General features: G+C 45.0%; 1 protein-coding gene across 3 annotated transcripts in view; it reads right to left on the bottom strand.

The window, feature by feature from the left end:
* The window catches only part of TRAPPC12 (trafficking protein particle complex subunit 12), a 92881-nt gene that overhangs the window by 29985 nt on the left and 47830 nt on the right, over positions 1-15066 (bottom strand). For all 3 annotated transcript variants that reach the window (XM_074393532.1, XM_039462255.2, XM_039462259.2), the window contains one exon: positions 2875-2987. In XM_074393532.1, coding sequence (XP_074249633.1) covers positions 2875-2987 — 113 coding nt within the window. The remainder of the gene's footprint in view (positions 1-2874; positions 2988-15066) is intronic.

The following is a 15066-nucleotide window of genomic DNA, read 5'->3' as shown; positions in this document are numbered from 1 at the left end:
AGCTGTGTTGCGGTCGGCCCTGAACTGCCAGCATGTGACACTCAGTAGATGCTGATGGCCACTTGCTGCATGAACAAATGAACAAGCTCAGACAGAGCTGTTCCGGACAGCGGGGAGACAAGTCACTCCATGTCCTAAAGTGCCTACGTGCCCAGTGTTCACATCCACATGAAAACCGCTTCAGTCAAACACCGAACTAGCCACAGAAAGGTCAGGAATGCCCCGCGTGCTGCCTCAAGCCCCTGATGTGCAAGGAAGTGAGAGAGGAAGCTGAGGACTGCGCTGCTTATGCTGCAGAAGGTGGCAGAGACACAAGGCTGACTGCATGGTCACGCGCTGCGTCTTTCCCTCCTTGCCCAGGCATCCACCAGCTGTGCCACGGTGGAGTTCTCTCTCTTAAGAAGGGGTCAGATTTTAAGTCAGCACATAAAGGAACACATAGACATTACATATTGAAATTAACCATGAAAATCCTTTAAGGTAAAGCCCAACACACATCTTTCCATAAATCCAACTGCTTGTTTTTCTTCCAGGATTAGAACAAATTGCGATTTCCTCAATTAAGTACCACAAGAAATGCTGGCTTATATTTGGATCATGCCATAGAAAAAATGTGCACCTTTAAACGTGAGCGTTGCATGAAGTGTGGTGATGTTTTCATGCGATGAGAGGCGGCGGAGGCACGGGAGGCAGGATGACGCTCTCACTGGTGGGGGTCCCACCCAGTCAGCCCAAGAGAAACGTCCCTAGGATGTGACTGCACTAATCCTTCCGGTTTCTCCCACCCCCCCAATGCTTAGCTGTCAACTGCTGTCACCTGGAGTCTCAGAAGGGCCCGGCACGGCAGAGTACAGGCTTGAGCCCATCTCCAGATGTCAGCCAGTGGGAAGGGGCAGTACCCCCACTCAGCACAGGGGTCTTTTGTGTAGGTGTCCAGGGACCCCGAACAGCACTGTCCTTTCTTGGAGCAGAAATGCTGGTACAGGGTGGAAGAGAGGACTCTCAGTCTTCCTTCCTTCAAACGGGACACGTTACAGTGATGAAGGCGGGCAAGTGATGAAGAGCACAGGCTCTAGAGCCAGATGACTTGGGTTCAACTGGTAATCCTGAGTAAGTTAGCTAAGCACTCCATGCCTCAGTTTCCCCATATGTAAACTGGGGTAATAACATCTCCTTCACAGGGTAGTTACAAGGACTAAATGAGTTGATATTGGAACTCAGAGCAGTGGCTGGATCATCGTGAACGTGGCACAGGTGTCTGTCAGGCAGAGTAAGTGTGGTGCCTGGCAGTACTGTGGGAAGCGCCTGCTCTCTGTTCCACTGTCCCTGCTGCTGTTGAGTGGCTCCCTGAGCGTTACACTGGAGTATGCTTTTTTTTTTTTTTTTTTTTTTTTGAGATAGAGTCTCACTCTGTTGCCCAGACTGGAGTGCAGTGGCTCGGTGTCGGCTTACTGCAACCTCAGCCTCCTGGGTTCAAGTGATTTTGTGCCACAGCCTTCCGAGTAGCTGAGGTTGCAGGCATGAGCCTCTGCGCCCAGCCTGTAGTGTGCATTTAAGAAGCATAATACTGAAATAGGAAATACTCCAGGACCAGGATGGCTGACTTGCAAAACTGCTTCAACTCACTTGGCAAATCACCTATGCGGAACTTCCTCTCTCAAATGCTATAAAGATTTCCCACAATGTGACATGCAGGATAACAAAAAAAATTGTGTACAATTTAGAAAGTCATTGATTTAGAATTTCTCAATTTCAAGTCATGTGCTTCCTATTTCTGTAAATAAAATTAAACCCTGTTTTAAGATTCAAGAAAAGTGTTGCAATGTAAAAAAGTTGGTAACATGATTCTCCATCATCCGATCAAAGTATAGAAAGCAAACAGTTTTCTTTCTACCTTTCACGTTATGGTATTAAAAGAATGGAAGTGCGCACAAAGCCCAGGGCACCAGGTGCCGGGAAGTGCCTGCTACTCCTCCATGGGTAAGGAGGCCCTTCCTTCCTCACCAGGGCCACTGACAAAGACATCACCTGGGAACTCCGCAGAACTTCCATCACTACTGCTGGCAAGTGAGAGGAGGAACGTGGCAAGAAGAATCTCAGTTTTCCCAAAAACGGTAACATGCTGCTGCTCCTGCTCACTACCCGCCTGCTGGTACAGTTTTTGCAGCACTTCTGCACACCTGGAGAGGTGTCATCGAACCTCTACAGAACACTGGGACGTGGGTAGCAAAGGCAGGATCATTCCTAATCTGAGACAAATAACCTAACAGCCCATAAACAGTGAAGGCTCTGGGTCCCACATTTCTTCCCAATGTCAGTTAGTGTAATAACGTGCTGGTTTGGTGCCTCCCACATTAACTGTGACTTCACAACCAAGAATGAGTCAGGAAAACACTCTGACTCTCCCTTTGGAGTTAGGATCATGAGTGATAGCTGTCATAATGCAGGACCACTTACTTTGATGTGAAAGCTGAAACCATGATTGCTTTCAGTACTGCTCTAGCACCTCTGTCTGCACCTGGCAGGTGACTGTGAGCACTGTGGGATGCAGGCGTGGTCTGGCACACTGACCTTGAAGCTTTAGCCGGCAGCCTCAGCAAGAAAGATGCCTCTGCATTTCAGCTTCCCATAGTAGCAAGCAGTTAAGAATTACAGGACTCAAGCTCTGCTAGAAAGCCTTAGCATCCCTAAAAAAGGCTTCAGCAAGAGCCACGACTGCCAGGCCACACAAACCGGGTCACCCAGCCTCCGAAAGCAGAAGCAGCAGTGGTGCACGGGGCAGGACGGGCGGGAAACCGCACAGGCACGTCCTGTGGGGAGGGCATGGAGGGCGCGTTCTCCTGCGCGGCAGGGAAGAATGGCAGCGTCACCTACCTTGCTGCAGACAGTCTTGACCCTGTGCAGTCTGTCCAGCGACTCCTGCGGGTTCCCCAGGTACTGCTGAAGCTCCGCGTGCAGGATGCGCATGGAGAAGGGGACCATGGAGCCTGGAATCCAATCAGCGCTGAGTGAGTTTGTTTGCCATACTGAGCGCACATTCATACTTGGCACACTTGAAGGAGGCGTCACAGATGTCCCAGCAGAAGTGATGACAGATCCCTTTATTTCTTGTGAAGTATTTAACGGTGTCAGCTATAAAATACATGCTGGTTTTCTCTGTGGAGCTCTATCTGTGTATGTCTAGACAATGATCAGAGGAGACAGGTGGTTGTCACCACGCTTTCCATAGCTAAACTGTGATCATTTACAAACCACTCCCAAATGAATGAAACGTAGAGACCACCAACCCCTCCTTCAATAAAAGAGAAACTAGAATGCTCAGGTATTCTCTAATATTTCTTTAGTTTAGCAAGCTCGAATGCAAGGTTCCTAGGTTGGGTTCCCCAGAAGGAGACCCGGAAGGGAGAAGCTGTAAGCCAGCCAGTGGTTCTGGAACTGCTCCCGGGGAACCCAGTGGGTAGGAGGGGAAAACTGAGCACAGGTAAGTCTCAGGCCTGGGCCTGGGAATGGGCCTCCCACTGGATTCCACCTGGCCCTGGAGCCTATGTTCTGCCTCTGAGCTGTCCCAATAGGAGGCAAGGGACTGGACTTGAAAAATCCATCGCCCAGAGCCGCCTCGCTGTGAGTGTGCTAAAAACAGGAAGACACCCAAGAGAAACTACCTTGATATTGTACCATACGTGGCTGCCTCATCTCTCAGGTAAGGGAAGTATTTGTTACTATTATGTTCTCTTCTAACAGGATTTGGAAATCAATCTGTAATATGTATACTAAGTACATAACAATCATTGAAAGATCAAATAGCATGTATTGATTAGAAATGAGATAAAGAATAAGAGAAATGCCAGCAGAGGGCAATCACATAGATTCAGTAAAGCGCTTTTCAAAATAGGCCTAAGTGATGAATATTCAGATCTGGAATATAGTTTGAAAGATGGTGAGAAAACAAGCATGTGACTTCTGTAAGCCACTTAACATCTCTGGGTCTCAATGCGTCCATCTGTCTATTCACTAGCCATTACTGAGAGTGTGCCACAACCACACTGAAATGGGCTTTATGTTTAGGCTCTTTAATAAAAAAGGTCCAAAAAGAAGATAGTCAAAATTAAGGGACACTATGGAAAATAGTTCTATTATGACTATAAGCCTGGAGAAAAGAAAGATAACAATTATTGAACTTAAAATGTTTAAACTTTCTTTTTTGATGCCACTAAATAATTTCTGTATCTTAAGAGAATGACTGAGCTTAAGTTACAGCCTGAGTAACTTTGGTTTCCTAGAAATCAACATTTCTAGACTAACAGCATAATGACACAGGGGACTGGCCTCCAATGTAAGTCATGTCACTGTGAAACCAGCCCAACATGGTAAGTTACACGAAAGCTGTGTTACTTCCATCCTTCTGTCTCGTGTAGAGAAGGGGCTGTAATCACTCCTGTGTGGTTTATCACTTACTTCAAGGGAAAGATGATCTCAGGAACCCTTCAAGCTCCATAATATAAGCACAGAAACAACCTCTACTGGTAGTTCTTAACCCCAATTTATAGACTAGCTGTTAATACTCCCATCTGGAATACAGTTTGGAGGATGCGGAGAAAACAGGCTGTGGGACTCCCGCGAGCCACTTCACCTGAGAAGGCGGCAGAAGATTATCTGCCCCTTCCCCTGACAACTACCCATGGACATGGGGGTGCTTCTGCATGTAAAAGGACATGTGAAAATATTGTGAACTAAGTAAAGATAAAAATACGACTTATCAAAATCTGTGGGAGTTAATGCAAAGACAAGGAAACAAAGCAAAGGTGCAGCCTGAGAGGAAGGAACTGAAACTGCTTGTTCATATCATTACGAAGAAAATCTCAAAGAACAAAAGACTTCTAAACTAGTAAGTGATTGAAAGTTACAGGATACAAGATTAATACGCAAATGTCAACTGGCTTCCTAGATACTATAAATGATGGGAATTTGAAATTAAAAATGCAGTATCATTTCCATATAAATAAATGAAATATCCAGGTATAAACTGGACAAAATATGCATAAAAGCTGTAGAAAGAGGCTGGGCGCAGTGGCTCACGCCGGTAATCCCAGCACTTTGGAGGCTGAGGCGGGTGGATCACGAGGTCAAGAGATCGAGACCATCCTGGTCAACATGGTGAAATCCCGTCTCTACTAAAAATACAAAAAATTAGCTGGGCGTGGTGGCACGTGGCTGTAATCCCAGCTACTCGGGAGGCTGAGGCAGGAGAATTGCCTGAACCCAGGAGGCGGAGGTTGCGGTGAGCCGAGATCGCGCCATTGCACTCCAGCCTGGGTAACAAGAGCGAAACTCCGTCTCAAAAAAAAAAAAAAAAAAAAAAAGCTGTAGAAAGAAACTATAAAACTGATGAAAGAATTCACAGACTAGAATAAATTGAGAGATTCCACATTCACAAACAGGAAGACGATACTGCTAAAATATCAGTTTTTACAACCTGACCTACAGATTCGATGCAGCCCCAATAAAAAAAATTCCGGCAAATTATTTTGTGGTTATCAACAAAATGATTCTAAAGTTAATATGGAGGGGGAAAACACCCACAATATCCAACATGGTATTAAAGAGAACAAATCTGGAGGGCTGACACCGCCCACCTTACAGAGCCACTGCAGAGCTATCATGAAAAAGACTGGGTGACTGTGTGGTCCTGGCAGAAGAATGGGCAAACAGATCATGGCCCAGAGCAGAAAGACGAGAGATGGGTCCTCACAAACACAGTCACCTTGATCTTTGACAAAGGAGTAAAGGTCATTCAGTGGAGAAAGGACAGGTTTTTCCAAAAATGATGCTGAGACAACTGGATGCCCCCCCCCAAAAAATAATAATAATGAATCTAGACACAGATCTTACATCTTACACAACAGTTAACTTCAGATCAGAAACAGTCCCACATGTGAAGTGCAAAAGCCATAAAACTTCCAGAATAGAACACAGACGAAAATCTAGGTGACCTGGGTTTGTGCATAAGTTTTTAGATACAACACCAAAAACACAATCCATGACAGAAAAAAATCAGTAAGTTGGACTTCATTAAAATTAAAAATGTATCCTCTGTAAAATGTAGTGTTAAAGCGATGAAGAGACAAGTCACAGATAGGAAGAAAATATTTGTAAAACACCTATCTGATAAAGAACCTGTATCCAACATATACCAAGAATTCTTAAAAATCAACAATGGGCCAGGTGTGGTGGCTCATGCCTGTGATCCCAGCATGCAAATTGCTTTTTGGTTTCTACAAAAAATACAAAAAGTTAGGCAAGCAGCTTTTTTTTTTTTCCCTACAAAAAGTATAAAAATTAACCAGGTGTGGTGTGTGCCTGTGGTCCCAGCTACTCCACTGGTTGAGGTGGGAAGACTGCTTACGCACAGAGGCTGGAGGCTGCAGTGAACCATGACTGCACCACCGCACTCCAACCTGGGAGACAAGAGTGAGACTCTGTCTCAAAACAAAAACAAAAACAAAAACAAAAAAAACCACAACAAGAAAACAACCCAATTAATCAATAAGCAACAGATCTGAACAGACAGCTTGCGAATAAAGATTTATCAATTACAAGCATATAAAAAGATGCTCATCATATGTCATTAGGGAACTGCAAATTAAAATGAAAACAATGAGATAACACTACACACCTATTAGAATAGCTAAAAATCCAAAAAATAACATCAACAGGAACTCTCATTCATTGCTCTTAGGAATGCAAAACAGTGTGAAAGCTTTGGAAGACGCCTGGCAGATATTTACAAAGCTAAGAGTACTTTTACTGTAAGATCCAGCAATCACAGTCCTAGGGATTTACCCAAAGATTGGAAAACTTGTATCTACACAAAACCCTGCAAAAAAATGTTTATAGCAGTTTTATTTGTAATTGTCAAAAACCAGAAGCAACCAACATATTCTTCAGTAGAGGGGTGGATACATAAGCTGTGGTATATCCATACAAGGGAATATTATTCACGGATAAGAAATGTACTATCAAACCAGAAAAAGAGATGGTGGACCTATAAATGCACATTCCTAAGTGAACGAGGCCAATCTGAAAAGACTACATACTGTGTGAGTCCAACTCTAAGGCCTTCTGGAAAACGTGAAACAATGGAAGGACTTGACGTTCCCAGGAGTGGTGGTGGGGTTAATCCAGGGATGGTGGGGGGTTAATCCGGGGTGGTGGGGGGTTAATCTAGGCATGGTGGGGTGTTAATCCAGGGGTGGTGGGAGGTTAATCCAGGGGTGGTGGGGGGATTAATCCATGGGTGGTGGGGGGTTAATCTAGGCATGGTGGGGTGTTAATCCAGGGGTGGTGGTGGGGTTAATCCAGGGGTGGTGGGGGTTAATCCAGGGGTGGTGGGGGTTAATCCAGGGGTGGTGAGGGGATTAATCCAGGGGTGGTGGGAGGTTAATCCAGGGGTGGTGGGGGATTCATACACGGGGCAGTGAAACTGTTCTGTATGACACTACAGCGAACATGCAACATCAGGAATTTGTTGAAACCCACAGAATGAACAGCAAAAGCCAACCCTAAGGTAAACTATGTACTTTAATAACAATGTACTGATATTGATTTATCAATTAAAAGTACTCCGCAAATAAAAATTTTTATAGATATTAATAAAAATGCAAGATGTTATTAAAAACTGTGTGTAGAAGAAAAGAGGGTATATGGAACTCTCTACTCGATTTTTCTATAAATTTCAAAAAGGAGCAATAAACCCAACTATGTATATAATTTAGTATACAATAAAGATGGTGTCTCCCAGACATTAGATGGAAAATGGAGTTTTTAATGAACATGGTTTGGATATGGGGATTGCCACATGAAAACAGATAAAATCAGATCCATATCTTTGAGGGGAAGGACTGTGTTCTTGAGATCTCAAATTGGAACTTAAAATATATACATTTTTTCTCAGAAATACTATTAAATATAGTGGCCAGCTGTAGCTGAAAGAGTAATATTAATACTTGATTCAAGGTGCATTCTGACCAGCTGCAATCTTATCGCCTGTGCCCTTGTTAGAACTTGAGGATCTCAGGCCCCACCCAGACCTGCTGTGTCCAAGCCTGCTCTCCGGAAGAGGCTGGGTGACTCATGTGCACGCTGCAATGGAGAAGCACTGCTCTAAAACATAAAACAGGACCTCACTGATGTGAAATTGAAATTCACTAACTCAAAGGTTATCAGGTAACAGCAATTATATTTTTATAATGTCTCAAAATGCACACTGACATTCCTTAGGATCAAATGAAAACAGGTAATCAGTACCACATCTAGTGCATTCATTACATACCACACAGGAAAATGTCCTTTGCTAGGTACGTATTGTTTCCTCACTGCCTCTACCCCGTTCCCTTTGACCTCTGCCATAGTAACTCTAACTTCTGGGCATCCTTGTTCCCATGGAGGGTGATCAGTTCTCCTGCTCCACCTGCCAGTCCCTCAGTCCAGATGGAAAACTGCAGCCTGAAGGGGACTGCCCAGGGTTCTATAGCAGGGTAGGGAGTTGGCTGTGTCCTCATTATGGTGGCACTGTTCCCTCATGCTGCCGCCCCTCCTTGTGGACAATGGGTTATCAAGTAAACAAACATTCCCTAATCCCAATTCATGAAAACCTGCCAACATATGGCCACCAGGCCACTTGTCAGCAGCTCTGCAGAGACTGTCAGCCGGAAGGTCTGGCAGCAGCCCCCAAGCAATCCGCTTTCACATGTCCCTCAGTGGGAACCCGAAAGCTGGGCCCTCCCCAGGCAGACACAAAACCAGGAAAGACAGTAGTGGTGACCCAAGCCGGCCAGGTTCTTCCTTAAACATTCTGTCATTGTTTGTGCCCTTCTTAGAAATACCTGGAGCAAAGTGAACACTGAAGTGGAAAAAGATCTTCCTCCTGATTGACTTGCATTAGTGAAAAAGTCTTGTGCAGGCTAAAAAGCTTAAATAATAAAAATCCAAAGGAAAAACATATCTACAACTTTATATGAAAGAGAAAAACGTAGGAAATTAAATCAGAAAAAAAGTCACCCCTTCCTAGGAAAAATATATGGATCACAGAATTAAAACAAACAAACGAAAAACAATAAATGGAAGCAGCCGGTGAGCTCCAGGCAGGGCGTGTGAATTTCACTGAGCTGACATTGACTCAGCAGCTCCTGGTGCTGGGCAGAAGGCTGGCACCGGGTACTCACAACGACAGCCACGTGGTCCGGTCCGTGTCCTCAACCTAACTACTCCCTTCTTCAACAAAATACATACAGAAGCTGCTTTGGCATAACGCATACTTTTGTCTTAAGTAAATGCACATAAAAATACCCTTAAGCTGATTCTCTCAGTGACCAAACCTAGCCCCTGCCTCTGAAGAGCTACCTTGGGAATCTCAGTGAAATCCTCCATGCTGAGGTGGCTGTCAAGTGAGATGAAATATGCAAGAACTTCCACACCAGCCCTGAGGCCTGTCTCTCTCCTGCAGGGAGAAAGAACATTGGAAAGGAAAAAATAGGAGAGACAGTCAAAATTTGTGAGGAAAAACAATTCCTAGTGGATCTATTTTTCTGTAAGATTCCCACGTAGAGTTGTGACCTGCCAAACTCTAGGCTGGTATAAATACTGTAGAAGGGTTCTCATTTATCATGTAGAAAACATTAAATGAAAATACTCCTACAAAATTCGTATCAGACAGCCCCCTGTTACGCTGAAAATTCGTACTACTACGATAGAAAAGAGAAATGTGCCAGGAATTGCCCGGGCCTTGGTACTGGGCAGTGAGAAATGAAAGGCAAAAAGATGGCATTTCAGCTTCCCTTGGGTGGAGTACACCCCCTGCCGCCACTCAGTAGCTGTCTGTGCTGGTGGACGTGGTGGACCACAGCCCCTCTGCAGCCTCCTGTGTCACCTGCAAACTAGTGCGGGAGGCCCTGGATGCAGCTAGGTTGCTGTGAGGCCAGAGCAGGAGTGACGTGACGATGTCTGGATGCCTGTGGCACCTGCCTCAGAGAATATGGCTGCAGGTGCTTCCAGACCCTTGGCCCAATTTTAGCAGCTCTACCCTTTCTTCAATAAGGCACAAACTTAAAAGTCTGCCCTGGCGTTTCCATCTCATTTTCAAGTTATGCGAATGCTTTGCTGGGGAGACTGCCGTGTATTTCTTTCCCTCTGTCTCCGCTGTCTGGGTGTGCCCTTCCCGATCCTGACTTCAGCAAGCAGGAAGAGCCATGCTTTTGGCTTCTCTCTGCTCAGTGCTGGGGATACTGCTTGGTGTCTGTGCCGGCCAGGCACACAGTGTCACACTGACAGCTCTCAACAAGTCAGTTTTTACTTTAATGTGGCATTATCAATTTAAAAAACATTTTTCTCTTAAGAGTTTCTCACACAAAGACAGTGAGAAAGTCCTAAGAGAAAGAAATACCTTAAAGATTTATTATGGAAATACTTCACTGAACGCAAGTCTCCAAAGGGCTGAAGCATGAAGACAAACGAGGCTTGGGTCACTGCCTCTGGACGGTGAGTCTGTCACAGCCACGTGCGACCCCACGTGGCTCCAGCTACAGCCAGCGACTGGCTGAGTCCTGTACCTTGTGCAGACAGGGTAAGGAGAGGTCTCCATTCGGGTGTTCTCAGTAGATATGGAACCCCAAACTGAAAGTTCTCATATTTTTAGTAGTTTGTTCTAAGAAAAGACTGAAAATGCCAAATTTCATCAAAATGGTGAGCAAAATGAAAAGCAGTAAGATGAACTAATAAGCCTTCTCCAAACAAATGAACCAGCAATCACATGTCCAACAATGAATGCCTAGGAATTCTGTGTGAAGCATTATGACCGGGAATCGAACTCAAGCAGAACGTGGTCACTCTGCAAGGTGAGGTAATTTTGCCATGAAAAATAAAATCTGACATTTGAAACATGCTGAAAATTTAATTCTGAGATATCACGTATGGTTATGTGTTGATAAAAAAAGTTTCAGAATTTAATTTGAGAACTCAAAATGTGAATTTCATGATTTTGGAGGGAGTTTAATAAAAAGGGATGAAAGACGACCCAGTGACAGTGTGCTTCACTCACACAGAGGAGCTGACAGCTGATACAGGAGCAGAGAGATCTGGCATCCAATTAATTTAAGTGTTTGCCTCCTTAATTTTAATTTGACTTGATGGTAATCTATAAAGGATTAAGTCATCGAGTACGATTTCATATGAAGTCATAGTTCCTGTAAGTTAGACTAAACGTACAGATCTGAATTTTGTATTAGAAGCCGCACTGCACGTTTTAAACAGCACAGTGAGGAGAATCAAGTTGCTTTACTTCCAATGGGAAGAATTTTTGGCCTGTTTTGCCTCTAGTTGCGAGGAAACTTGAAGTGAGTGACTGAATGAAGAATGTGGTACTTTAAAAATTCAAAGCACTATAAAGCTTACATGCTCACTGCCGTCATGAATTTTTCTTTGGAACGAGAGAGAGGGATAATTCCAAACAACAGATTAAAAACAACTGGTGGTGGGGGTCTGGAGAAATTTAACTGAGAGAGGATGAAATTAACCGCGTCAGGAATGGACATTTAATTTTCTTTAACATAGTGAATGTGTACAAGAGTGAACCCCAGTGTAAACTATGAACATTTGTCAATGCTGTACCAACGCTGGTTCGTCATTTGTAACACGTACCACACCAATGTAAGCTGTTCATACAAAACGCAATGAGTGATCTAGGAATGTTGTTCATGGATATCCCTGTCAGTGCTTCTCACGACTACAAACCCTATAGCAGGAGAAATAATCTGTTTCACAGTCTAACAGTTTAAAAAATAAATAATTTAATTAAAAGAAAGTTAGAGAAAGAAGGCTAGTACAGGCATATGAAGAATGGCTCTCAAGAGAGAAACTGTAGGCTTTTGGAAAGGTATTTTAAAGCCCTAATGTGAATAGTAATTATGAAGTTATTAACATTTAAGACAAACAAAAACAAAAACAAAAATACTTTTGGTGCTGGGAAAAGGTGGGCATCCGTGGCGACCTTGCCACCCTCTGGGGTTGGGGAGGAGGTTTCCTGGGAGGGTTTGCTCCCTGCGGATGCTGAGGTACCAGTGAAAGTGGACGGCTGAGCTGTGGGGAGATCAGAGTCTGTCTGTCTACAGGGCCAAAGACTGTGGGAGAAGATCCCGGGAGCATCCCGTTCAGTGCAGCCCAGTGCACTCGACTGAATACAGCAGGGCAGCAGGTGGTATAGGGCCTCAAGACTCTGCCAGGGGACACAGCATCTTCAACAGGTATGCACAGGGGCTCTGTGGGGCTGCCTCGGAGCTCTTGGAAGCTCCAGGTGAAGAGCTGCCTGTCAGCAGCGGTGACAGACTCTCTTCCCAACACTGCGTCTCTCAGAGCTCCTCCCACGCCCAGCGGACGGTCCCAACAGTGTGCAGCAGCTCCCTCAGGAAACGTTTCTGAGAGCTGTCTGCCAAATGCCCTCACTTGTCTCAGCCTACTTGGCAATGACAAAGGCATGATTGCTTTGCATTTATTATTCCTGATATAACGGTATGTGGACTCAAGAAGGTACTCCTAAAATGTGTTACGTTGCAAACAAAAAAGGTTATGTTTGCACTTTTAAATTAGAATTTTTTTTTTCCAGGGTTGAAGATAGTATTTCCCAGAATGGGAGAATATATTAATATTTCCCAAATATGAAACGAATGAAGGATTAAATACCTACTTATGTAGAATGAACCCCAACCAATTAATAACAAAGATAACCCAACAGAAATACAGGCCAAGATTATCAAAGAGTGAGTCACCGAAGAGGAAAGTCTGCAGACGAAGGACACAGAATTCGGCAGAAATCAGAAAGACCTAATTTGTGACAGGAGGTAGAATTTTAGACCCACTGGTGAAAGTCTGACAATCTTTAGTCATACAAGAGTGAGGAAACAGAAACTCACACACTGTGGCTGGGAGTGGAAATTAGCATGGTCACTTTCACAATCCCACCTTGAATTTATACCTTAGAGAAATTCCTGAACATGTACAAAGAGAAATGTACAAGGGTGCCCGTAACACCATTGCTCATAATGGCCAAAGGTTGGAAAGATCCTAACTGTTCATCCTATAGATACAGATACGGATTGATAATGAATAATGGTAGTTGGGAAATAAAACCAAATGAAAAAAGATGTGCTCACGATGTACATTTACAAAGCTTGTAAGACAATACGCTCTCTCTCTCTGCACATACTTCTCTGTGCGCATGTATGTGTGTGTAGATGAAGTGAGTACGTGAGAACCTGATCTGGAAGCTGTGAGTGCTTCTGGGAGCGACTGAGTGGGAAGGAGTGTTGCCGGCTGCATCAGCAACAGGTGCTTTCATTTGTTAAAAAAAATGTCTAAGGCAAACATGAAAAAATATTTGTTAATTGCCTGTGTATTTAATATTTGTATTTAAATAAATATCAATTTTTGTTGAGCAAAGAGTAGATTCAACTGGATCCCCAGAGTTTCTAATAAGATGCAGAAGTAATGGGTTAGAATAAAAGTAAATAGCTTTTATTAAAAAGCTATTAGAACAGAAAAAGAAGTAAAATAAAAGTAAACAGCAAATAGATGCGGGCAACACAGAAAATCAAATATCTGAATTTGCACAAATCAATCTGGAAGCAACAGTGACTTCCTGTGCAGTTAAAGAGCACTCTACCTCAACTAGCTGAAGAATTCACAGATAGGGAACTTCTATTTCAACACCAGAGAACTACCAATAGGAAAGGCAACCTGAGGCTATGCTTATCTTTTTTCTGTCCTGGAAGATGCCTGACACAGGGTATCACTATAAAACTGAGGTTCAATTTTCAGAGATAAGACCATGGCTGAGAGTGAGTTTTCTGCACACTATTTTTATTCCTCTTGTTTTGACATCTTCTACCAGTATGACCACTACCGCTCCTCTGCATTTACTGAAGCCGCATGACAATTCTAGACAGAAGAGCTCGGCTGCCAAGTTATGTGTGAAGTCTGAGGCACTAAAGCTGCACACTCTGTAAGTGTGTCCTGCAGGGATGCAGGGGACTTCCAGTGAATGAAAAGATGTGGACAATCTGCTCACCACCCTCAGCCAGCTGGCTTCCAAACACAAATCTGAACTTTCAATGACTACCCCGCAACCCATGATATGAACTCTGATAAAAGGCTTGATGCAAGAAGCTCCCAACTCCGCTCCTGGAACCTGTGTGTTAGGGATGAATGAAGCTAGGGAGGGTTGAAGCTAGAGATGGATGGTGCTAGGGATGAATGAAGCTAGGGAGGGTTGAAGCTAGAGATGGATGGTGCTAGGGATGAATGAAGCTAGGGAGGCATGGAGCTAGGGATGGATGATGCTAGGGATGGATGAAGCTAGGGAGGCATGGAGCTAGGGATGGATGAAGTTAGGGAGAGATGATGCTAGGGATGAATGGAGCTAGGGAGGGATGAAGCTAGGGAGGGATAATGCTAGGGAGGGATGGAGCTAGGGAGGGACGGAGCTGGGGAGGGACGGAGCTGGGGAGGGACGGAGCTGGGGAGGGACGGAGCTGGGGAGGGACGATGCTGGGGAGGGACGGAGCTGGGGAGGGACGGAGCTGGGGAGGGACGATGCTGGGGAGGGACGGAGCTGGGGAGGGACGGAGCTGGGGAGGGACGGAGCTGGGGAGGGACGATGCTGGGGAGGGACGATGCTGGGGAGGGACGGAGCTGGGGAGGGACGGAGCTGGGGAGGGACGGAGCTGGGGAGGGACGGAGCTGGGGAGGGACGGAGCTGGGGAGGGATGGAGCTAGGCCCTGGGTGCTTGGGATGGACGTGGGGTCTGAGAGGGGAAGAAACAATGAATGCAGTGGAAGAGGAACAGGAAAAGGGGGTGGAGATTGAGGAGCAAGGAAGGAAATTAAGAGAGGACGCTTAGGTAAGCAGCAGTGCTACCTGGCTTCTTGTGGCTTTGTGGGTCCCACCCAGAACCGTCTGGACCTCAGCTCCGGCGGTGCGGGGCTGGGTCAGCCCCTGCCCGTCGTCCTAGGCACTCTTCC

This window comes from Saimiri boliviensis, chromosome 1 (genome assembly GCF_048565385.1).
Source record: "Saimiri boliviensis isolate mSaiBol1 chromosome 1, mSaiBol1.pri, whole genome shotgun sequence".
NCBI classification, from domain to species: domain Eukaryota; kingdom Metazoa; phylum Chordata; class Mammalia; order Primates; family Cebidae; genus Saimiri; species Saimiri boliviensis.
The sequence above is the reverse complement of the archived record's forward strand: the minus strand, read 5'-3'. Positions and strand labels throughout refer to the sequence as shown.